The sequence below is a fragment of the Natator depressus genome, chromosome 2, assembly GCF_965152275.1.
Source record: "Natator depressus isolate rNatDep1 chromosome 2, rNatDep2.hap1, whole genome shotgun sequence".
Taxonomy (NCBI): domain Eukaryota; kingdom Metazoa; phylum Chordata; order Testudines; family Cheloniidae; genus Natator; species Natator depressus.
The window spans coordinates 66,389,547-66,410,123 of record NC_134235.1 but is presented as its reverse complement, the minus strand read 5'-3'; the positions used below and the strand labels follow the sequence as shown (position 1 = coordinate 66,410,123).

Here is a 20,577-nt window from a genome sequence, read left to right as displayed (position 1 = left end):
GAAATTTGGAAATGTTTGGATCTGGATCTGAATTTTCCGACTCAGGCCCATTTCCAGTGTTAATATTTAAGAAATTATTTGCAGGGAATTAAAATATAAATGTTAAAAAATATAAGAACTCACCTTACAGGCCTGTAAGAGAGGACAACCACGACTGTTTCTTTTAAAAGGAAAAAGCACTGGCTTATTCATCCAATAAGGTACTGGATATTATAACTGTCATTTATATAGACATTTTGAATATAAAAAACAAAGTTGCCAATGCAGTTGTAGAGTGCCTGCACAGCTTCCACTACCTTTTAGGACACTACGTCCTGCTTTCCTAGTGTATGTTGACTCACTTTATGGAGATAAATGGATTTACCTCCTCTCTGCCCCTTTTTGAGACAGTATGGACCCCACAGACACATGGAGAGAGCAGACCCTGTTTTCCATGCATCCACAGAGAACTAGGCATAATTTGGTCCTCCGTTAGCAAAATAAAGCCTCAAACTCCCCTCCATATTCTCATTTGAGCATATTTCCTTTGTTCTGTCTGGTTGTCCCCAGCAGCCTTGCTGCAGTGCCCTTCCTGTAGTTTAGAGACCAAACAAGTGGTTTCCTTTATTTCTAATACTACTGTCGTAAATAAGCTGGCAAAATGTACTGTTGAATACAATGTAACGCTATCCCTTCCACCTAATGAATGTGTTAATCTCTGAAATGTGCTTAGCTTTGTTCACCTCGGAAAGATCCACTTCATTCACATTCAGATCTGCCATTTGATGGTATGATTTACCGACACGCTGTTAACTACTCCCCCTCTTGGTGATCAAAAAAAGGAACTTTTTATTGGCTGCATTCTGATCGGCTACACCAGAATAACTCAATTGGTTCTAATGCAATTACTTCAGAAATGCACTGGTGATCTGAATCTGGCCCTGTACACGTTATTAGCTAACTTTTGAGTGCACTTTGATGGTTCCCCTTGCCTAGTCAGGCTGCTTTTTTCCCTTGCATTTCAGAGATGATTTTCTTCTAAGCTTATGCAGAATACAAAATAAAGCATCTGAATCTTGTTCTCCTTTTGATGTGATAGGAAAAGCAGCTTCTGCCCAGAATGCTGTGGGTATAATGCGCCTAACAGTTCTCATTAGTTCTGTGAAAGTCACTGCTCTATCATCCAGATTCCTAATGCTACATTTGGCATAAGAACATAAGAAAGGCCACACTGGGTCAGACCAAAGATCCATCCAGCCCAGTGTCCTGTCTACCGACAGTGGCCAATGCCAGATGCCCCAGAGGGAGTGAACCTAACAGGTAATGATCAAGTGAACTCTCTCCTGCCATCCATCTCCACCCTCTGACAAACAGAGGCTAGGGACACCATTCCTTACCCATCCTGGCTAATAGCCATTAATGGACTTAACCTCCATGAATTTATCCAGTTCTCTTTTAAACCCTGTTATAGTCCTAGTCTTCACAACCTCCTCAGGCAAGGAGTTCCACAGGTTGACTGTGCGCTGAGTGAAGAACTTCCTTTTATTTGTTTTAAACCTGCTACCCATTAATTTCATTTGGTGGCCCATAGTTCTTATATTATGGGAACAAGTAAATAACTTTTCCTTATTCACTTTCTCCACACCACTCATGATTTTATGTACCTCTATCATATCCCCCCTTAGTCTCCTCTTTTCGAAGCTGAAAAGTCCTACCCTCTTTAATCTCTCCTCATATGGGACCCGTTCCAAACCCCTAATCATTTTAGTTGCCCTTTTCTGAACCTTTTCTAAGGCCAGTATATCTTTTTTGAGATGAGGGGACCACATCTGTACGCAGTATTCTAGATGTGAGCGTACCCTGGATTTATATAAGATCAATAAGATAGTCTCCGTCTTATTCTCTATCCCTTTTTTAATGATTCCTAACATGCCATTTGCTTTTTTGACTGCCGCTGCACACTGCATGGACGTCTTCAGAGAACTATCCACGATGACTCCCAAGATCTTTCTTCTGATTAGTTGTAGCTAAATTAGCCCCCATCATAGTGTATGTATGGTTGGGGTTATTTTTTCCAATGTGCATTACTTTACATTTATCCACATTAAATTTCATTTGCCATTTTGTTGGCCAATCACTTAGTTTTGTGAGATATTTTTTGAAGTTCTTCACAGTCTGCTTTGGTCTTAACTATCTTGAGCAGTTTAGTATCATCTGCAAACTTTGCCACCTCACTCCAGATCATTTATGAATAAGTTGAATAGGATTGGTCCTAGGACTGACGTTTGGGGACCACCACTAGTTACCCCTCTCCATTCTGAAAATTTACCAGTTATTCCTACCCTTTGTTCCTTGTCTTTTAACCAGTTCTCAATCCATGAAAGGATCTTCCCTCTTATCCCATGACAACTTAATTTATGTAAGAGCCTTTGGTGAGGGACCTTGTCAAAGGCTTTCTGGAAATCTAAGTACACTATGTCCACTGGATCCCCCTTGTCCACGTTTGTTGACCCCCCTCAAAGAACTCTAATAGATTAGTCAGACATGATCTCCCTCTCCAGAAACCATGTTGACTTTTGCGCAACAATTTATGTTCTTCTATGTGTCTGACAACTTTATTCTTTGCTATTGTTTCGACTAATTTGCCCGGTACTGACGTTAGACTTATCGGTCTGTAATTGCCAGGATCACCTCTAGAGGCATTACATTAGCTATCTTCCAGTCATTGGGTACAGTAGCTGATTTAAAGGACAGATTACAAACCATAGGTAATAGTTCCTCAATTTCACATTTGAGTTCTTTCAGAACTCTTGGGTGAATGCCATCTGGTCCCAGTGACTTGTTACTGTGAAGTTTCTCAATTAATTCCAAAACCTCCTCTAGTGACCCTTCAATCTGTGACAATTCCTCAGATTTGTTACCTACAAAAGATGGCTCAGGTTTGGGAATCTCCGTAACATCCTCAGCCGTGAAGACTGAAGCAAAGAATTCATTTAGTTTCTCTGTGATGACTTTATCGTCTTTAAGTGCTCCTTTTGTATCTCGATTTTCCAGGGGCCCCACTGGTTGTTTAGCAGGCTTCCTGCTTCTGGTGTACTTAAAAAACATTTTGTTATTACCTTTTGAGTTTTTGTGTAGCTATTCTTCAAACTCCTTTTTGGCTTTTCTTATTACATTTTTACATTTAATTTGGCAGTGTTTATGCTCCTTTCTGTTTACCTCACTAGGATTTGACTTCCACTTTTTAAAAGATGCCTTTTTATCTCTCACTGCTTCTTTTACATGGTTGTTAAGCCACAGTGGCTCTTTTTTAGTTCTTTCACTGTGTTTTTTTTAATTTGGGGTATACGTTTAAGTTGCACTTCTATTATGGTGTCTTTGAAAAGTGTCCATGCAGCTTGCAGAGATTTCACTCTAGTCATTGTACCTTTTAATGTAACTAACCTCCTCATTTTTGCATAGTTCCCCTTTCTGAAATTAAATGCCACAGTGTTGGCCTGCTTAAGTGTTCTTCCCACCACAGAAATGTTAAATGTTATTATATTATGGTCACTATTTCCAAGCGGTCCTGTTATAGTTACCTCTTGGACCAGATCCTGCGCTCCACTCAGGACTAGATTGAGAGTTGCCTCTTCCCTTGTGGGTTCCTGTGCCAGCTGCTCCAAGAAGTAGTCATTTAAAGTATCGAGAAATTTTGTGTCTGCATTTCATCCTGAGGTGACATGTACCCAGTCAATATGGGGAAAATTGAAATCCCCCACTATTATTGAGATTTTTATTTTGATAGCCTCTCTAATCTCCCTTAGCATTTCATCGTCACTATCACTGTCCTGGTCAGGTGGTCGATAATAGATCCCTACTGTTATATTCTTATTAGAGCATGGATTTACTATCCACAGAGATTCTATTTTTATTTCATTTGATTCTACATTTTCTTTCACATATAGTGCCACTCCCCCCTACCCCCACCCCCGCACGACCTGTTCTGTCCTTCCGATATATTTTGTACCCATTCCATGTGGCCATTCTCTCTCCTCTATCGGACTAGTTTACAGCTCCTGGAAGCCTTCCTCAGGTGTCACAATTTTCACAACAGGCTTTGGTTATTTTGTGGTTTTAGGGAAAGAGGGGCAGCTGTAAGTCTGAGGGAAGATGGAAGCATTCCCTGAAAGCTCTTCTCCCAGCTTCTCTGGATTTATCCAGCTTCCCCCTTGCTTTGCTTTGCTTCCCTGTAGGCTGTATAATGGAGAGAATGACAGAGACTGTTTGTATTTGGAGGAGCAGAGGCAATTATTCATTATCCTATGCTCTGAATGAAGCACATGGTAGAGAGTGAATGATCTTGTAGTTAAGATGCCAGACAGGCACTCAGAAGATCTGGGTTCAATTATCAGTTTCATCACAGATTGCTTGTGTGTGACTTTGGCCAAAGCATTTGATCGCACTCTGCTTCAGTTCCCCTTCTGATGAGAATACTACCTTTCTCTCAGCTGATGTCTAGCAACTCTTCAGTAGTTACAGGTCACAGCAGACTTTCTGTTCACGGCTGATTTTTCTAAGTACTCTAAAATCCCCATACATAGGCAGATTGCCTTGAAACTTACTGTGCCCCAGCAGGGGTAGGAGTAGTGTGTGGCACAAGTTTGGGGTCATTTGCCCAAGAGGTTCCGAATATACAGGTCTCCTCCCAACATAATCTGTTATAAAACTGCCCTTACGTGCCCACAGCTTAAGTGCAAAGGAGAGAGGGAACATGAAGTATCTGGTACCAGGATACCACTCTAAAAATCCATTAATAAAAAACTTGGCTGTTTTGCTTGGTTCTGTAGTGTGCCAGTGTAGTCGCTGCTTTGGTTCCTATCAGCTGGTGCTGTCTACCCACCACCGATTTTGTTATGGACTCTCCTACCTCTACATGAGATGAAGGCTACTGGCATTCTTCATACCTGCAGGAGTTACACAAAGGCACTTACAACAGAGCTGGAACTTGAATCCAGGTCCTTTTATCTGACAGTCCCAAGCCTCAGTCTTTGTACTGCACTGTCTTTTGAAGTACATGTGTGAAACTAGTCACATATGCTAGACTATTAGCATAGAAACGGTGTGTAATGAAAGGGTCAGGGACAATAGAAAGAGCTGGACGTGTGATTAAAGGAATGGGCTAGGATGCGAGACCTAGGGTCTGTTCCAGCCTCCACTGTGATGGTCAGCAAGTCACAAAAACCATATAATTAGATGGTAGCTACTTTCAGAGCCGTACCTTCAATGCTGAGAGGCGTAGGCTGAAGGATGGTGTTTTTTTTTTTAGCTAAACCATTAGTTTGGAATTGAGCAGCCCTTGGTTCTAGTCTTGTGCAACTTTGTCCAAGATTCCTCAATTCCCCAGTAAGCTCAATTCCCTTGAGCTTACTGCAGGTTGCTTACAGTTCAGGAGACAATTTGGGCAAGTTTAGCATTGAGACTTTTGAGGCTCTTAGAGAGAGCCCTTAGTCTCACTCACCCTGTCGTCTGCAGTTGGAAAAGTAGCAGGAAGAGCCATAGCGGGATGTCTGGGGAGGCTGCAGGGTGGGGGAGCCATTTTGTGTTTGTGTAACATAGTTCCCTAGGTTGGATCTATGACTCTCCTGAGTTGTAGAGTGAAGGGGAAAGCAAGCTCTGCAAGTCACTTTCCTCACCCCCAAATGGCAGCTTCTTGAAGGACATATGTAGTGCCATGCCCCATGCATAAAGCCTTAAAGGAGGGGGGCAAAAAATAGGTGCCTGGCAGGCAGGTGGAGCTTGAGCCAGAAAGGAGAGCTGAGAGTAGGGAAATGCTGCATGCCATCATTTTGGGAAATCATGCATTCACAGATCTGACCCTTAAAAGAGCTAGGGGAATATTTTTTGGAGACACTCTATGCCTAGGAGCCAGTGGTGTGCTTGATGTGATCATTTAGATTACATCTCTGCACTTCCTGAGCAGTAGATGTGAGGAGAAAGAGAACCCTGCAATCTCTTTCCCAAAACCTGCTGCACCCTACACAGACATGGGGGATCTGAGTGTGGGTAGGGTTGGTGCCCTGATGGGAAAGGGTACAGAGCTCCCCTTGTCCCCCACCCTACCTCTTTGTGGGAGAAAAGATTATGCCAGTAAGGGAGAGGCATGGCTAGACTCCCCTTCATATCTATTGGTACCTCCAACTATGGGACCCTGAGGAGTACCTAGTCCTCTTACTCAGTCATGCTCCCCTCAGTAATTCCATTTTCTCAAATTCCAAGGGAAATCCACATGCAAGACTTAGTTAAGCCTTGTGCCCTGTCAGCCTAAGGGAGCAGAGGGTGGTTCTGCGAAGTCTAGAGCATTGTCTTTGAGACATTCCACAACGGGAGAGCTCTGAGTGCAGGGGTTCAGCCATACCCTGTGGTCTTCCAGATTGGGGTAGTTTAATTCCCAAAATAAAATGTCAATCCAGCCACAGGGGGAGATAAGGCTTTGCGGTGACCTTAATTCTGCCCCTTTACACATAGCAACTGAGACTAAAAGTATCTCACCCTCCCTAACTCAACCTACCATTTAGTATAGCCCAGACAAATTCTGACTCAGCACTTCCACTCAGCCAGTTCAGATGACCCTTGGTGTAGCAAACAGGGAAGTTCTGTGGCCTGGGGTATGCAGCACAAGGACTGGATGAGTACCAGCAGCACTGCAGAGCTTAGCAACTGTGAACTGCTCTGTGCAGTACAGGCCTTTGTTCAGTAGACACTGAGGAGAAAAGAATAAGGTACTGTGATCTCCCTCATGCACAGAGGTTAAGGTTATATCAAAGTGTCACCTTAAAAAGATTTTATCATTCACTGCTCTGCAGGAGTCACTTATATTTGGGACTTATATTTGTGGGATAATACCCTGGTATCAAATTCCAAAATTATGTCCATTAGAGAACTCCACCAGAGTTCTCCTGTGATGATACGGTCCTGTGTGGTAGAAGGGAGTTCACCCCTACCCACCTCAGTTCCTTCTCCCACTCTTGAGCCTCCTGCTGTTATACAGAATGCTGAAGCACAGGGGAAGGTGGGCAGCTTATGTGAATGCAAAGAACAGTTACAAGTTAGTAACCTTTTTCTGCTCTAAAAGCCTCTCTGCATTCCCACTTGAGCAGCTGGAGAGTAGGCAAGAAATTCTTAGCTAAATACCAACTGTAGCACCAGATTCCTATATTGGGCCTTGAACCACAATGGTTAGGGAGACTTATGGAGGGTACAGCAGCTCTCCTAACCTGAGTCTTTAAACCAGGGACTAGTAGTTTGCTAGGTAAGACTTAACAGCATTCAACATTTCCTATTCCAATGAGGTTGTTTGGCAGTTGGGTCTCACTATTTGTAAAACAGGGGAAGAAATGATAATTTAAGAGCAGCAACGGACAGATGTCACAAGGGGAACTTAGAGGCTTATGTCCCCCAGTTAGGCACCAGTGGCATTCACAACATCTCTGTCCAGCTGCTGTGCAACACTGTACACACAAGTGTCCAGTGTTAAGTCACTGGGGGAGCCAGACCTACATAGAGTGTCCTAAGTCTTGACACCAAACAAACAGCTCACTTAGGCTTAGACAGATCTAAGTTAATACCAGGATTCACATGCTAAGCATGTCTCTTGCCTTTGGCCACGATCTAGGAGGCATGCTTTAAGTAGAAGAAGGGGGGCCCTGTTTATAATCTTTAACCCAGTGACAAAAGCACTCATCCAGGTTGTGGGAATCTCAGTTTCAACTGCATGATCTGCTTGAAGCGGAGAAGGGATTTGAAGAGTGCCCTATTCAGTGGGTTACAGTATAATTTGCCACCGTGTATAACTTAAACAAACAAGGGCCCTGGAAATTGAGCTTCCCATGAAAGTGCCCTCCACACTTGGCTACAGAATCCCTCCTACTTGGCAGCCTAAATCTTCCTTGTGAATCCCACCCCAAACCTTTAGCAGCTAAAGACCAAGCACCTATAAGGCATGGAGATGAAGTTCCCTGGAGTTGAATAAGGTTGCCAGAAAAAAAACACAGATTGAGAAAGGTGGATATCAGACTACCTTAATCATGAAGAGACTTTTGTATGATGGTTTATAATGCTAAAGAGGTAGAGTGACCATCGAGCCCTAAATTCACTCATCTTCAGAACAGATGTAATTGCTAGGAGGAAAGTTATTTTGATTAAAGTGCTTGAGAAGTTCAAGCCAGAGGCTCATAAGGGTCCAGTAACTTTGTTAGGGCAAGACTGAGGTCCCATGATGGCTAGTGGGACTATCTGTGCCAAAGGGGGGCCCTAATGCTAGCACTGAGGTCATTGCTGGTCTTGCAGCTTTCAAAAAGGGTTTTCAAGGATTCCTGTATGTAAGGCTACATAAGTAACTGAAGGTGGCTGTGCGTCTCTTTCCATGAGGCGTGGGTTTGAGGTGAGAAGAGGTCTGGTGTCCTGAGGTAGAGTGAGGTAGCCTCCAAGTACAAAGAAGTTGAAGGTACCCTGAAGTGGTTTCAAACTGGAACCAGAGGACCAGGTACAGGCAGTGGAAAAAGTATGTATGTAGCAGGGTGCCTAGCAGCCTGACTAGGGGGTGGAAATCTACCCAAGTTGAAGGTGTCATTAGGATCCAAACCAGTGAGACCAAGTTTGTCAGCATTGAGCATCCAGTTCTGAAGAAGTACAGAGATGAAATTACAGTGGTGCTGTTTGGGAGGCCCCGTGGGTCTGGGTGTACAGAAGAGAGAGAATGTAAAACAGAAGAAACACCTCCTCTGGGGAAATGTGTTCTTATTACACAATTAGACATCTAGTCTGGTGATGAGGTACTAAGAAAGGCAGCTTCAGAATTGGTGCGTCAGTACTAGGTGAGGAGTAGGCACTCTGGTTACTACCCGTGGCACCAAGGCTTCTGAACTTTAAAAGGCTGGGCCAGTTTGTTCTTCAAGGTGGCTTTAGATTTAACCAATACCAGATTGTGCAGGGTGAGGGATTGTCTCGCAGATTAGGGCTAGAGATTCTCACTGAGCCCATAGTCAAAGGTGGTGCTAAGACCAGACTGCTTGCATATTTATACCTGCCTCTGGAAATTTCCACTACATGCATCCCACGAAGTGGGTATTCACCCACAAAAGCTTATGCGCCAAAACATCTGTTAGTCTATAAGGTGCCACAGGACTCTTTGCCACTTTTACAGATCCAGACTAACACAGCTAGTCCTCTGATACACAGGACCCAAGAGATACTTTACCAGTCTGGTAAGAGAAGCTCTGCACAGAGGCTGGTGTTGGTATCATCAATGGGCCCAATGGAAGATCAGTCTGTAGGCAGAGGAGCCTCTCCCCCCTTTAGGTGCAGGGAGTAAAGGTGTCTCAAAAACAGTACATAAGATTACTGAGTGATCTAAACATGGGATTCTGTCTCCAGTATTATCAATAGGTAAGAGGTGTACCTCTTGAAGGCCTTAGGAGTTTCAGGCTGGACATAATCCAGGAAAAGGACTAAAGTCTCCTGGGACAGTGGAAAGGCTGCTTACACTGAACTAGACTATGATACTCTAAGCTATTTACAAAGCCGAAAGCTAGGCTTGAGAAAATATAGGCCCGAGGACACAAATATGTATTCCCTTCACTTTCTGGAAGGAGCAATGGCCATGGAGGGCAAGGGGTGTATTCCTTATGTGGAATACTATACCTCCCTTGTGAAAGAGATTGCATGACACAGCTTTTCAAAATAGTTACAGAGCCTGACATGTCACAGTGCACAAGTTGTGAATATAGAGAGGGCCTTGAGGCAGAAGCCTCTATTTCCTGGTTTTCCAACATTTGGATTTTTGGAATTTAACTCATGTTCTGGCAAGGCATGAGGAACAGAGAGCACTAGCTACAACCTTAACTCTACATTAAAGGGTTTTTGCATGTGAGTTTATATTTAAGCTCTGTCATACTATGTATATGCACAGCATTATTTGCTAGCTTTAATTAAAAAAAGTAAAGCTTGCATTGCCCCACTTAGATTAATTAATTTAGTATGAGTTTTTGGGGGTGTGGAGTAACAGCAAAACAAGGTGCTCTACTCTGATCATTGACACAAAAATCTGTTTCTAAAAATCATTTTTGTTTTAGGTATGAGTAATGCTGATGTGATGGTTGCTCTTCAGCGTGGGTACCGCATGCCACGCACAGAAACCTGTCCTGCGGAGCTTTATGATATTATGAAAACATGCTGGAAAGATAAAGCAGAAGAGAGGCCAACATTTGATTATTTACAGAGTGTGCTAGATGATTTCTACACAGCAACAGAAGGGCAGTATCAACAGCAGCCATAGAACAAAGAAACTTTTCTAGTTGGCATAGACTATTGTTCGGACAAACTGGGCAGACCAGTTATTTCATGTATTTGGATATCCTAACAAATTGTGGCTTCTGAAACTGGAGGCTGAAATTCCACAGGAAGAATCATTCTGCCTAGAAATAAACCATTTCTCCATGGTTAATTTAATTTGAATGATCACTCTGCTTACAGTTAGAGTTCTCTTTAGATATCTTTTTATTTGCCTAAACAAACATCCAAACAAGACAAGCTTTGAAAACAAAGTACAGTCTCACCCATACAAACTTACAAAGCATTTGCAGCTGCAAACAGAAGAAGTTGGGGAAATCCCTAAATGATAGCGTGCCTTACAAGAAAATGTAAGAAGGCTGAAGATAAATATGAACTTATGAAGGAAAAGTTAAAGAATTTCTGCTCCCAAATTAGCTTTTTGCAAGATAGCACATCATGAAAATCATGCTTTGTATTTGTATAGCCTCTGGTTATTTTAGATCAGTATCTGGAGAACTGTATCTTGTTGCAAGATTAATATTTAGGATGTAATCATCCCCTTGAAGAGGGTTAAAGGTAATTTTTTTACACTTAATTATCTTTGGCATTTATGCACAGCTCAAGCATTTACACTGTTAAGGTTTGAAAAAAGTGTCTTTTACAGGCATCAAGGTAAGAATCAGACCTGAGATATTGTGAAACTGCATTATAAAACGGTGTAATTATTGTGCTAGATATGTCAGAAAAGACAGCATATTGTCTTGCTCTGCATATAAAGCACCGTGAATTTAAGCCTGGAACCACCTGCTCAAAATTCATTTTTTCCCCCGGGTTAAGTCAGTGGCAAATCTCCCCTGTATTTTGAAGGGAGCAGGATCTGGCCCTCAGTAGTCTGAAACACTGTGATCCATCTATTACCCATGAAAATGCTTTCTATAAGTATCTTAATAGGAATTTTAGAGTGATTCAGTAATATATTCCTAATGTTTCAATTAATTGAACTGAAAGCCATTTTAAAGATTAGCCAAAATGAATGTTTTTAAATGCACCACACCTTATAAGCAACTAATCAGTGAAATTACACTTGAGTGAGTGTTAGCACCCTGGTTCTGCTTTTCAGTACGTAATTACTACTAATTCATAACCAACAGTTAAAAACATGACTGATTTACTTGTTACATAGTTGGTGTTCTTAATGTATATTCTGTTAGAATCCAGATGTATTAACAAAACTGTATTTAAACCAATTCTCAGTCATGAAGTGAATTATCAAGTTGAGTATGTTTTAGTTATCAAAAATCATAACCAGCGCAGTTACAATGTGACTGCCTGTTTGTCCTCCTTTGTATTAAAAAAAAAAAAAAAGTCTGGGCTGTTCTTACAACCAAAACCATTTATGGTAAAGGGTACTTACGGAAGCTTTAAAAAAAGAGGCTAACTACTGGTGAGGCTTTAGTGTACCTGCAGTCCAAACAAAGGGAGCAGTATAAACATCCATTGCTTTTCTTTTTTAGTAAAGCATAGCAGGTTTCTGAAAGAAGGAAGTCAGTCAATGTGCAGATTAACCACCACAGACTGTAAATATTTTTACTGTATGGTGATTTTTTTATTTTAATAAACAAACTCTTTAAATTTAAACTTGTACCATAGTAGTTTGTCCTGCAAATTACAGTAAGTAGCCACTTTATAGGCCAGGCTGACAGTTTTCTGTGTACAAGGAATGCAGGATCAGACCGTGTCAGTGTTCAGATGTTAACCAAAAGAACTATTTTCGTTTTGTATAGCATCACTTAATCTTGCCTTTTATACCCATTCATCTCAGGAGGAGCAGTTCAGAAATCTCAAGACAGCCATTTCACTGCTGAATATTTTAGCAGAAATATCCAGCTCAGTGGTTCTTATCCTACAATTCTGAACTACCCACCTCAGTAGTCAATTCCAAAATAGCTGCCAAAACCTCAATCTTCTACAGTGCCACTAGGCACCACTGTGTACTGAAACATTTAGGAAAGCCTGAACACTTTCAAAATTTAAGTTAGCATTTGGAAATGCTAAGTCATCGTAGTTGCAGGAAAAGTCTAGGAGCCATACACTGGATCAAATTCATTATGTGTTTGTAGAGCTAGTGCAGCATTGAGAAATGCAGGTGTGATGAACTGTACCCTGTTACTTGTTCAAATGTAGGTGAAAGATGGAAGCATGTTTGGTTTAACTTAAGCCATATTTTATGTAATGTTGGGGGGAGGGAGAATATCTAAACTGAAATCTGTGACTGGGATTTATCAAGGTTCCTATTCATGTTATCAGATTACTGTAATAAACCAAAGTATTTAAAATGAGAACCTCCATTTATTATCCTCATTTCTGATCTTGTCTTGAGTGCCAGTGATGGACATAAAGGTGGTCTGGCTGGATATTCAGTTTAAGGACTGAGCTAGAGCTTGATCCAGATGGTGTTCAAGCTACCAAAAGGCTGTTTCTTTGGAATTTGCCATGGTTGTGATGAGTCCATTTATAAACCAGTGGATACCTGTTTTGATAGGACAAATAACCCCATTGGATATTGCTTTTCGGGAGAGTAACTCGTGCTTCCTAGATCAGAAAATCCCAATTCCTAGTGAATATATGAAGTCCCTGAGTACACATTAGTGTGAGTTTTAATAGACTGAAACACTCACTTAACCAGTTAGGAGTATTTGGTACTGACAAAGGGAAGAGGAAATTTTGAGACCAGGGCTTTGAATTACAGGAATATGATCATCTGAGTGTTGCAATAGTAATGCTGCTCCATCTAGTGTTTCACAATGTTAGTGACAACCTCTGACTCCAGTCTGGTCTACGCTTTAAAAAACATAGGTCAACAATTACAGCGTTCAGGGGTGTGAAAAATCCACACCCCTGACCACCATAGCTATGCCAACCTAGCCCCAGTGTAGATGCAGCTACATTGAGAAAAGAATGCCTCTCTACCTAGCTACTGCTACGTGAGAACAGAGTTCTTACAGCAATGAAAAATAAACTCACTATAGGCAGCCTCTATAGTACAGGATTATGCCACTCTAGTCCCTGTAAATATGGCCTCAGTCAGGAGGTGGGTTTTTTGAGCTGTATAAACTTCAACACCTCTAATCTTTGTACTCCAAAGATACAGGCTGCTAGGTTTTGCAAGCCCAGGTTTCTCTGACCACAAGAATGCACACCACCCACCTAACTCTCCAACTATTCAACTTCCCTTGCTTGAAACCCCATTTCATGATTTAACTGTAATGTATTGCTTAATTCCTACATAATCAACCTGCTGCATAATTTAGCAACTCAGATAATACATCCATAGTTAGGGGGTATGGCTAAATCCCAAATCAACACTTTTACATCCACCACCATCCCCACTGACACCAAAATATCACTTTGATCATTGCTAGTTTTCTGTGTGGCACTGCTTGAAAACTGAGAACTTGCCAAAAAACCTCTTACCTGACTCAAGGGTTCCTATACATAGCTGTGTAATGCTGACAGTATAGCACAACAAAATCAGCCACCATTAAACCATGCAAAGGCAATTGCTCAACTCCTACAACCTTGTGACTGGCACACATTTCTGAAGTAGTTATTCTATTATCTGGCTAAAACAACCAACTATTTCTGGTTATAATCACCATGCAGTCCCAGCCCCACTGAATTTCTAGACAAAGTTTTCTTTTAAGATGAGGTACTGGCTCTCTTGCTCCTAAAAACTTTGATTTCAAGTGCATCATACTTCAATAGAAACAAAAGTTAAGACACAGGGACTTGCGGGACAAATCAATTATCTGATGATCTAATCACCGTTTAACACCAAATCTTAAAGTGATCTAATATGTAATTGACTTGAAAAAAACCAAGCTTTATTAGAAGTACATTTTAAGAAGTCTACTGCATACACAATTCAATGAGGGATTTTCAAATAGACACATTCCTTTCCAAACCAAGACAATCATGATTATGACAGAAGCATTTAAAATGAACAGTGGCTCCTTACCACTCCATCATCTGACTATCACTAAATGAAATCTTAGTACCAACTCTCTCATTTTAATTCCACAGTAAACTGACATCAAGTATAAGATTACTAGTTCAATTCAAATCAAGCAGAAGATTAGCTGTGAGGAAGCCAGCTCCTCTACAAACAATATCTACTAGCTAATGAAACAGTGAAAGTGAACAAGCTGTTTGGTCGAGCGCAAATGCCATTTTGAGTGTTGGAAGTGTAAAAAGAAACAAGGAAAGTAAAAGACAGGAATGTACCACTAACCTTGACACAAGGCACCCATTCTCCTGCAATGTGGAAATCCATACCTGCTGTATTTCCACAGCAGATCTCCACACCAACAGTTACACAAGAATCCCAATTTAGGTTTACATTTACATGTCTTCTTTAGTTATTAAAGAAGACACTGACAGAAGGAAAGTTGTCATTCCTATTAATAGCTTATCCTCCCAGTTACATTGATGGTAAGGCTGTATCTATACTAGCCTTTTTTCCTCCACCCAAATTCCAACTGTTGCTAACATCAGTTCAAAATTACAGCTGATGGGCCTTGTCAATACAGACATGTTAATGCAGCAAGGATGAGAGTTATTCTTTTACTTTACGTGCAAAAATAGCTTGTTTTCTTGACATGGTTGGAGTGTCTTCAGATTTCCCCAAGGTTTTGCCAACAGGTGTTTTAGAAGTGACTGCTACTGTAGACTTTAGATTAGCAAACAAGCCTCTCTTGGGTTTTTGCTCCTTAAGCTCTTCTGAATACAAGTGCTTTTTCCTCTCATCTAGTTCTTCTTGCAGAAGAGACACTGTAGCTTCAAGCTCAAGGACACGTTTAGCCCAGTTCTGAAGACCTCTCATCTCTTGTTCCTATGGAATTGTTAAACCACATTAGATAAATGAAAACTAGTGGATGGTACTATTATTTTGTTCATTTTCTTCCAAGTAAAATTTAGACTGAGATCAGTGTGTTATATTAGTAGAACTGTGCAAATACATGGATTTCTTTTGGTTTGCTGGCAATCTTAAGAACAGCCATAATAGGTCAGACCAATGGTCCATCTAACCCAGTATCCTGATTGGCCAGGTGCTTCGGAAGGAATGAACAGAACAGGCAATAGAGGGACTCATCCCCTCTTGTCCACTCCTAGCTTCTGGAAGTCAGAGGCTCAGACTGCCCAGAGCATAGGTTGCATCCCTGACCAGCTTGGCTAATGGCTATTGAAGGACCTATCCCTCATGAACTTATCTAATTCTTTTTTGAATCCCTTTATAGTTTTGGCCTATACAACATCCCCTGGCAACGAGTTCCACGGGTTGACTGTGGTATGTAAAGAAGTACTTCCTTATGTTTGTTTTCAACTTGCTGCCTATTAATGTCATTGGGTGACTGCTGGTTGTTATGGGAAAAACTTCTTTACTCAACTTTTCTACACGGTTCACGATTTTATAGACCGCTATCGTATCCCTGCTTAGTTGTCTCTTTTCCAAGCTGAAGTCAGTGTTTTTAATCTCTCCTCTATGGAAGCTGTTCCTTATCCTTAATTTTTGTTGCTCTTCTCAGTACTTTTTCCAGTTCTAATATATCTTTTTTTGAGATGGGGGTACCAAACTACACACACTATTAAAGGTTTGAGTGTACCATGGATTTATATAGTTAATTGATATTTGCCTTATCTATACAACCCTTTGCTAATGGTTCCTAACATGGTTAGCTTTTTTGATTGCCACTGCACACTGAGTGGATGTTTTCAGAGAACTATTCACGACTTCCAGATCTTTCCTGAGTGAGGATCTAAGTTATCTGTTATCACAACTCTCCATACAAAATGGTGTTCTTCAAAATGCAAAGTAATGCACATATCAACACTGAATTTCATCTGCCATTTTGTTGCCCACTCACCCAGTCTAGTGAGATCTCTTCGCAGTCTGCTTTGAATTTACAAAATTACTCAAGATACGGGTAAATAGTTTGCAGACTCTTTTCCAGATCATTTAGGAATATGCTGAACAGCACTGGTCCCAGTACAGATCTCTAGGGGATCATGCTATTTACCTCTCTCCATTCTGAGAATGGACTATTTATTTTTGGTCTTTTAACCAATTACTGATCCATGAGAGGACCTTCCCTCCTATCCCAGCACAGCTTACTGTACTTAAGAGCCTTTGGTGAGGGACCTTGCCAAAGGCTTTCTGAAAGTCTTAGTACACTGTAACCACGTTTGCTGACCCCCTCAAAATTCTAATAGCTTTCTGAGGCATGACTTCCCTTTACAAATAGTGTTCTTTGGTTTCTGATAATTTGGTTCTTCCCTATAGTTTCAACCATTTGCCTATCAGACAAAATATTTTGTCTGACCCAAAACACTGTACGTTTAAGGTTTAAAAAAAGGAAGGAAGTCTTAAACAGCTCTGGAGGAAAACATTCTGATTTTTTTCGTATTAAAAAAGTGTCAAAATGAATGATTTTTCAAGTTGTGTTTCCCCCTCCACAAATTATTTGGAAAAAAAACCACCATGAATTTACAAAGTGTTTCAGTATTGCCAAATCTGCATTTTTACTAAAGAAGTTTTGGCTGAAAAATTTTCCCTAGCTCTACTGTATAGACAATTATATTTGAAGAAAAATGGGCAAAGGCCATTAGCCAAAGTTTAAGTTAAAGTTTTGAGACATTAAACTACATGGTCACAAGCGCATGCAATACCGCCTCAAACGAAATAGAGCAAGATGCCGGAATACCACATCTGGGATGCTAATTAACTTCAGTTTCCAATTTAGGTCTATATTTGACCCATTAAGACAAGAAACTCAAAATATTGGGGGAAGTAAGTGTCACAGGATCTTTACTCCTTAGCTACTCACCTGCTCCTGTTTCAATTTCAAACCTAGAGTCAATTCTCTCCACAGCAACTAATTACAACATAATTCTGTTTGACTTTAGCCTGGAATAAGAAATCAAGGAGAAGTTCCTGTTTTTATGTAAGTATTCAAGTAGTAAGAAAGGGGAAGGTAGTTTTCAAAGTGTTTTCCATGTGGCATAAACCAGTCCTCAAGTTCAACCCAGGTTGTTACTATTTAAATTGGCTATTGAATGGTCAAAAAGCGCATTACTGGGCCCATTCTAATTCCTACATAGCAGATATTTGACCACAGAGAACCACAATGGCATCAAAATTGGTCAATGATGAAGTGTGGGTGGGGCAGCTTGCAATATTTCATTTAAGTGCTCTACATCATCCTGTAGAAAGCGGACCCTCTTGTGTGTACTCCAAACTTTAAGATAAAGTCTCCCAGTGTCTGACAAGCTTTGAGCTCAGTAATTCAAGCTTTGAAATAGTCATACATCCTCCCCCTTTATGCTGATGACTGAGCCCCTACAGCAGATTCACATTCTGAAGAACACAAAAAGTCTTAAGAACAAACAATTTCTGGATCTTATGGTTTAACAAAAGCCTTTTAAATGTGAACTGATGTCTCCAAATCCTAGAATAAAAACTGAAGGGACTGAGCTACCCCAGTGAAATGAATGGGCTATAAACTCAAGGCCAGTGCATGCAAATTATGTAATTTAATGTTCACATGGGCTAAAAGCAAAAAGCTCAGTAGTCCTAGAAGTACCTTGCATTGTTTTTATCTGTCCCTTCCAAATCCAGAGGCCAAAATTCAAAGGTAACCATATTAATTTAGTTGCTATCCAAAGAACATATTCTATTCTTTGTTTAAGCCTCATTGTTAGTGGGAGAGTCACTGCAACTAGAATAAGGCCTTAATTGAAGATCTAGTCCAGAGGCCCTAGTTAGATATAATTTAGTCCCTTCCATAGGAAAGACACCATTGCTTAAAGCTAATATTCTTATGTTTCACAGTAATCAGCATCAGTGTACAGGTGTTCTGCTGAGGTCTAGCAAGCAACAATGGGTTATATTTGGGATTCAAGAAGCGCTCTCTGAATACTGCATCTTTTACTTATATTTGAAAGTTGCTAGTTTCTAACTAATAATGTTTTATAAAATCATTTCAAATGCAGTCAGATTTACAGTACAGAGTCCTCTAGTTTTCCATATCTACTCCCCTCTACACAAGTCAAACAAAATAAACCTTTTTATACATTACCAGTTTAAAGAATATAAACACAGGGGTTTGACACAAACCCATAGTACAAGAAGTGTCCTGTATGGTCAATTCATATCCTAAAGAACACAAGAGATTCAGCCAGCAGCCAACTCAAGGACAAGCTTTATGCTAGCACTAAAAGGAACAAGAACCAAAAATAAAATTGCTATCTCCTATTCAGAAATAGCCTTGTAAAACCATCAGCTACACTAACAATTCATTTAAAGGTAGTTTCAATACTTGTTTGACAAACCTTGAGCATCACCACGTGTGTCAGTCGATTGTTTTCCTCAGTTGCTTTTCTGCAGACTTCATTCGCTTCTTGTAAGGTTTCATTTAATTTTTGTATTTTAAACTTTAGAGATTTTATAAGCTGCACAAAACAATACTAAAGTAAGAAATCCTTGAAAGTTTTAAGGGTATATACCCTTAAATTCATGGAGAGGTAGTTAAACATTTGATAGTGTTATTAGTATTCCACAGTAACAGGCCATTAAGACCCCGGAATGTAAAAGTGGTCCCATGGTAGAACAATGGAATTTTACAAGTACAACCAGCACATATTAAAATTGTTGGATCAGATGCACCGCAGAAATAAGCAGTTGCCATTCCACTAAAGACAGGAGAGTTGTGATCACTTACACCAGTAGTAAGAATGGAAGGAAGGACCACAGACTGCTCCTGGAATAACCTCACATGCTGGGCAAGGGGCAGTTTAAAGCCTACTTTCTCTCCCCACCCCCAACAGTGTTCTATTGATTGTGTTTGACTAGTTGTGAACTATCTGAGCAGGAGCACAGTTGAGATAGAGGCCCAACCTGCTAATCAAAAGAGGTTTTGAGAATTAGTGCCCCCAGCTGTATGTACTCCACTACAAAAAAAAAACAAAACAAAAAACCTCCACTATTAAGCTAGTTCTCTAACGGGCTTTGAAGTTATAAATACTTATATTAAAAAAATCCTTGTGCTCACTATGTTAAATGGGCAAATGTGGGAGGGGGAAAACTATGCAAGGTAAGAGCTGAGCCACTGAGTAGGAATGTAGGAGAGAAGTGAAGCAGGATAGAAGAGTGGGATTTTCAGGAGAATGAGTAATTCCTTTAGGCTGCCCCCACTGCCTGAAGTCCCAGGCTGCCACTGCAGCAATAGCTTTCTGCTCTTTTAGCCATTTTAAATTTGAAATGCTGAACAACTCACAATTAAAGTTTTTACACTAGAAAGCAAGTTTCATTTTCAGGCCAAAAAGTTGAAATTGGCTTCAGGGCCAGAACTCGCTGCTGAGATTCTGGAGACTGGGTATAAGATGAGTTACTAGTCCAGGGACTTTAAATTAAAGCTAGTAAAATATAGTAAGTTTCTTACAAAAGTAAAAATGTCTTGTTTTCAGCAGAAATTAACAAACATTTCTCAACTATGAGTATGTTTATTACAGCTGGCCTACTCCAGGGTGTGAATTAGTAAGCAACTGGTGCACATTATGAACAGTTGAAGGAATTCTGCTTTGGGGTCATGCTTAAACATATGAGGCACATACCAGTAAGCCTAATGCACACCCTGGATATTACAGCAATGAGCCATTTATGTCCCACTTCCAGATCTGCACTCCATCCAGAAAACAGCTTCGGCAACAAAGTAGTTGCACCTTAAAGACTAACAGATTTGTTTGGGCATAAGCTTTTGTAGACAAATAAATCTGTCAGTCTTTAAGGTGCCACCGGACTCCTCGTCGTTTTTGTGGATACAGACTAACACTACTACCCCTCTGATACAAAAAGAAAATGAAGGACTGCTTTTTTAAAAAGGCACTGATCTGAAATTCAGGATCTGTGCTGTTACCTGGCTTCGTTGGGCAAGTTACTTAATCTACGCCTCTGCTCCTCATCTCTAAAATGTGGGGCAATAAATTATTTCCTACCTCAAAGGATTGTTGAATAAAGTGTTTGTGAGGCATCCTGATCCTAGGCCAGATTTTTTGCTGATTCTAGTTTCACTGCATCCCATTAGAGATCACATATAACTGTCACTACAAGAGGACATTCAAACCAGTGACAAGCCAGAATGTAAGAGCGCCCAATTCCCAGTTTAGGCACCAAAGAAAACTCAGCATATTGGGTAGGAGCACTTTTGAAAGCTTTTCCCCAGTTGAGAGTGT

At 40.6% G+C, this 20,577-nt stretch overlaps 2 protein-coding genes across 3 annotated transcripts in view; one reads left to right on the top strand and one right to left on the bottom strand.

Annotated features, from left to right (window-relative positions):
- Positions 1–11,820, top strand: part of LYN (LYN proto-oncogene, Src family tyrosine kinase) — a 91,246-nt gene extending 79,426 nt beyond the window's left edge. For both annotated transcript variants that reach the window (XM_074944359.1, XM_074944358.1), the window contains exon 13: positions 10,092–11,820. In XM_074944359.1, coding sequence (XP_074800460.1) covers positions 10,092–10,294 — 203 coding nt within the window. In that variant the 3' untranslated portion in view covers positions 10,295–11,820. The remainder of the gene's footprint in view (positions 1–10,091) is intronic.
- A 2,386-nt stretch (positions 11,821–14,206) lies between these two features.
- Positions 14,207–20,577, bottom strand: part of LOC141982353 (kinesin-like protein KIF20A) — a 46,545-nt gene continuing 40,174 nt past the window's right edge. Inside the window, exons 18-19 of the mRNA XM_074944357.1 lie at positions 18,679–18,798; positions 14,207–15,181 (exon numbers count right to left, since the gene is read on the bottom strand). Coding sequence (XP_074800458.1) covers positions 14,906–15,181; positions 18,679–18,798 — 396 coding nt within the window. The 3' untranslated portion in view covers positions 14,207–14,905. The remainder of the gene's footprint in view (positions 15,182–18,678; positions 18,799–20,577) is intronic.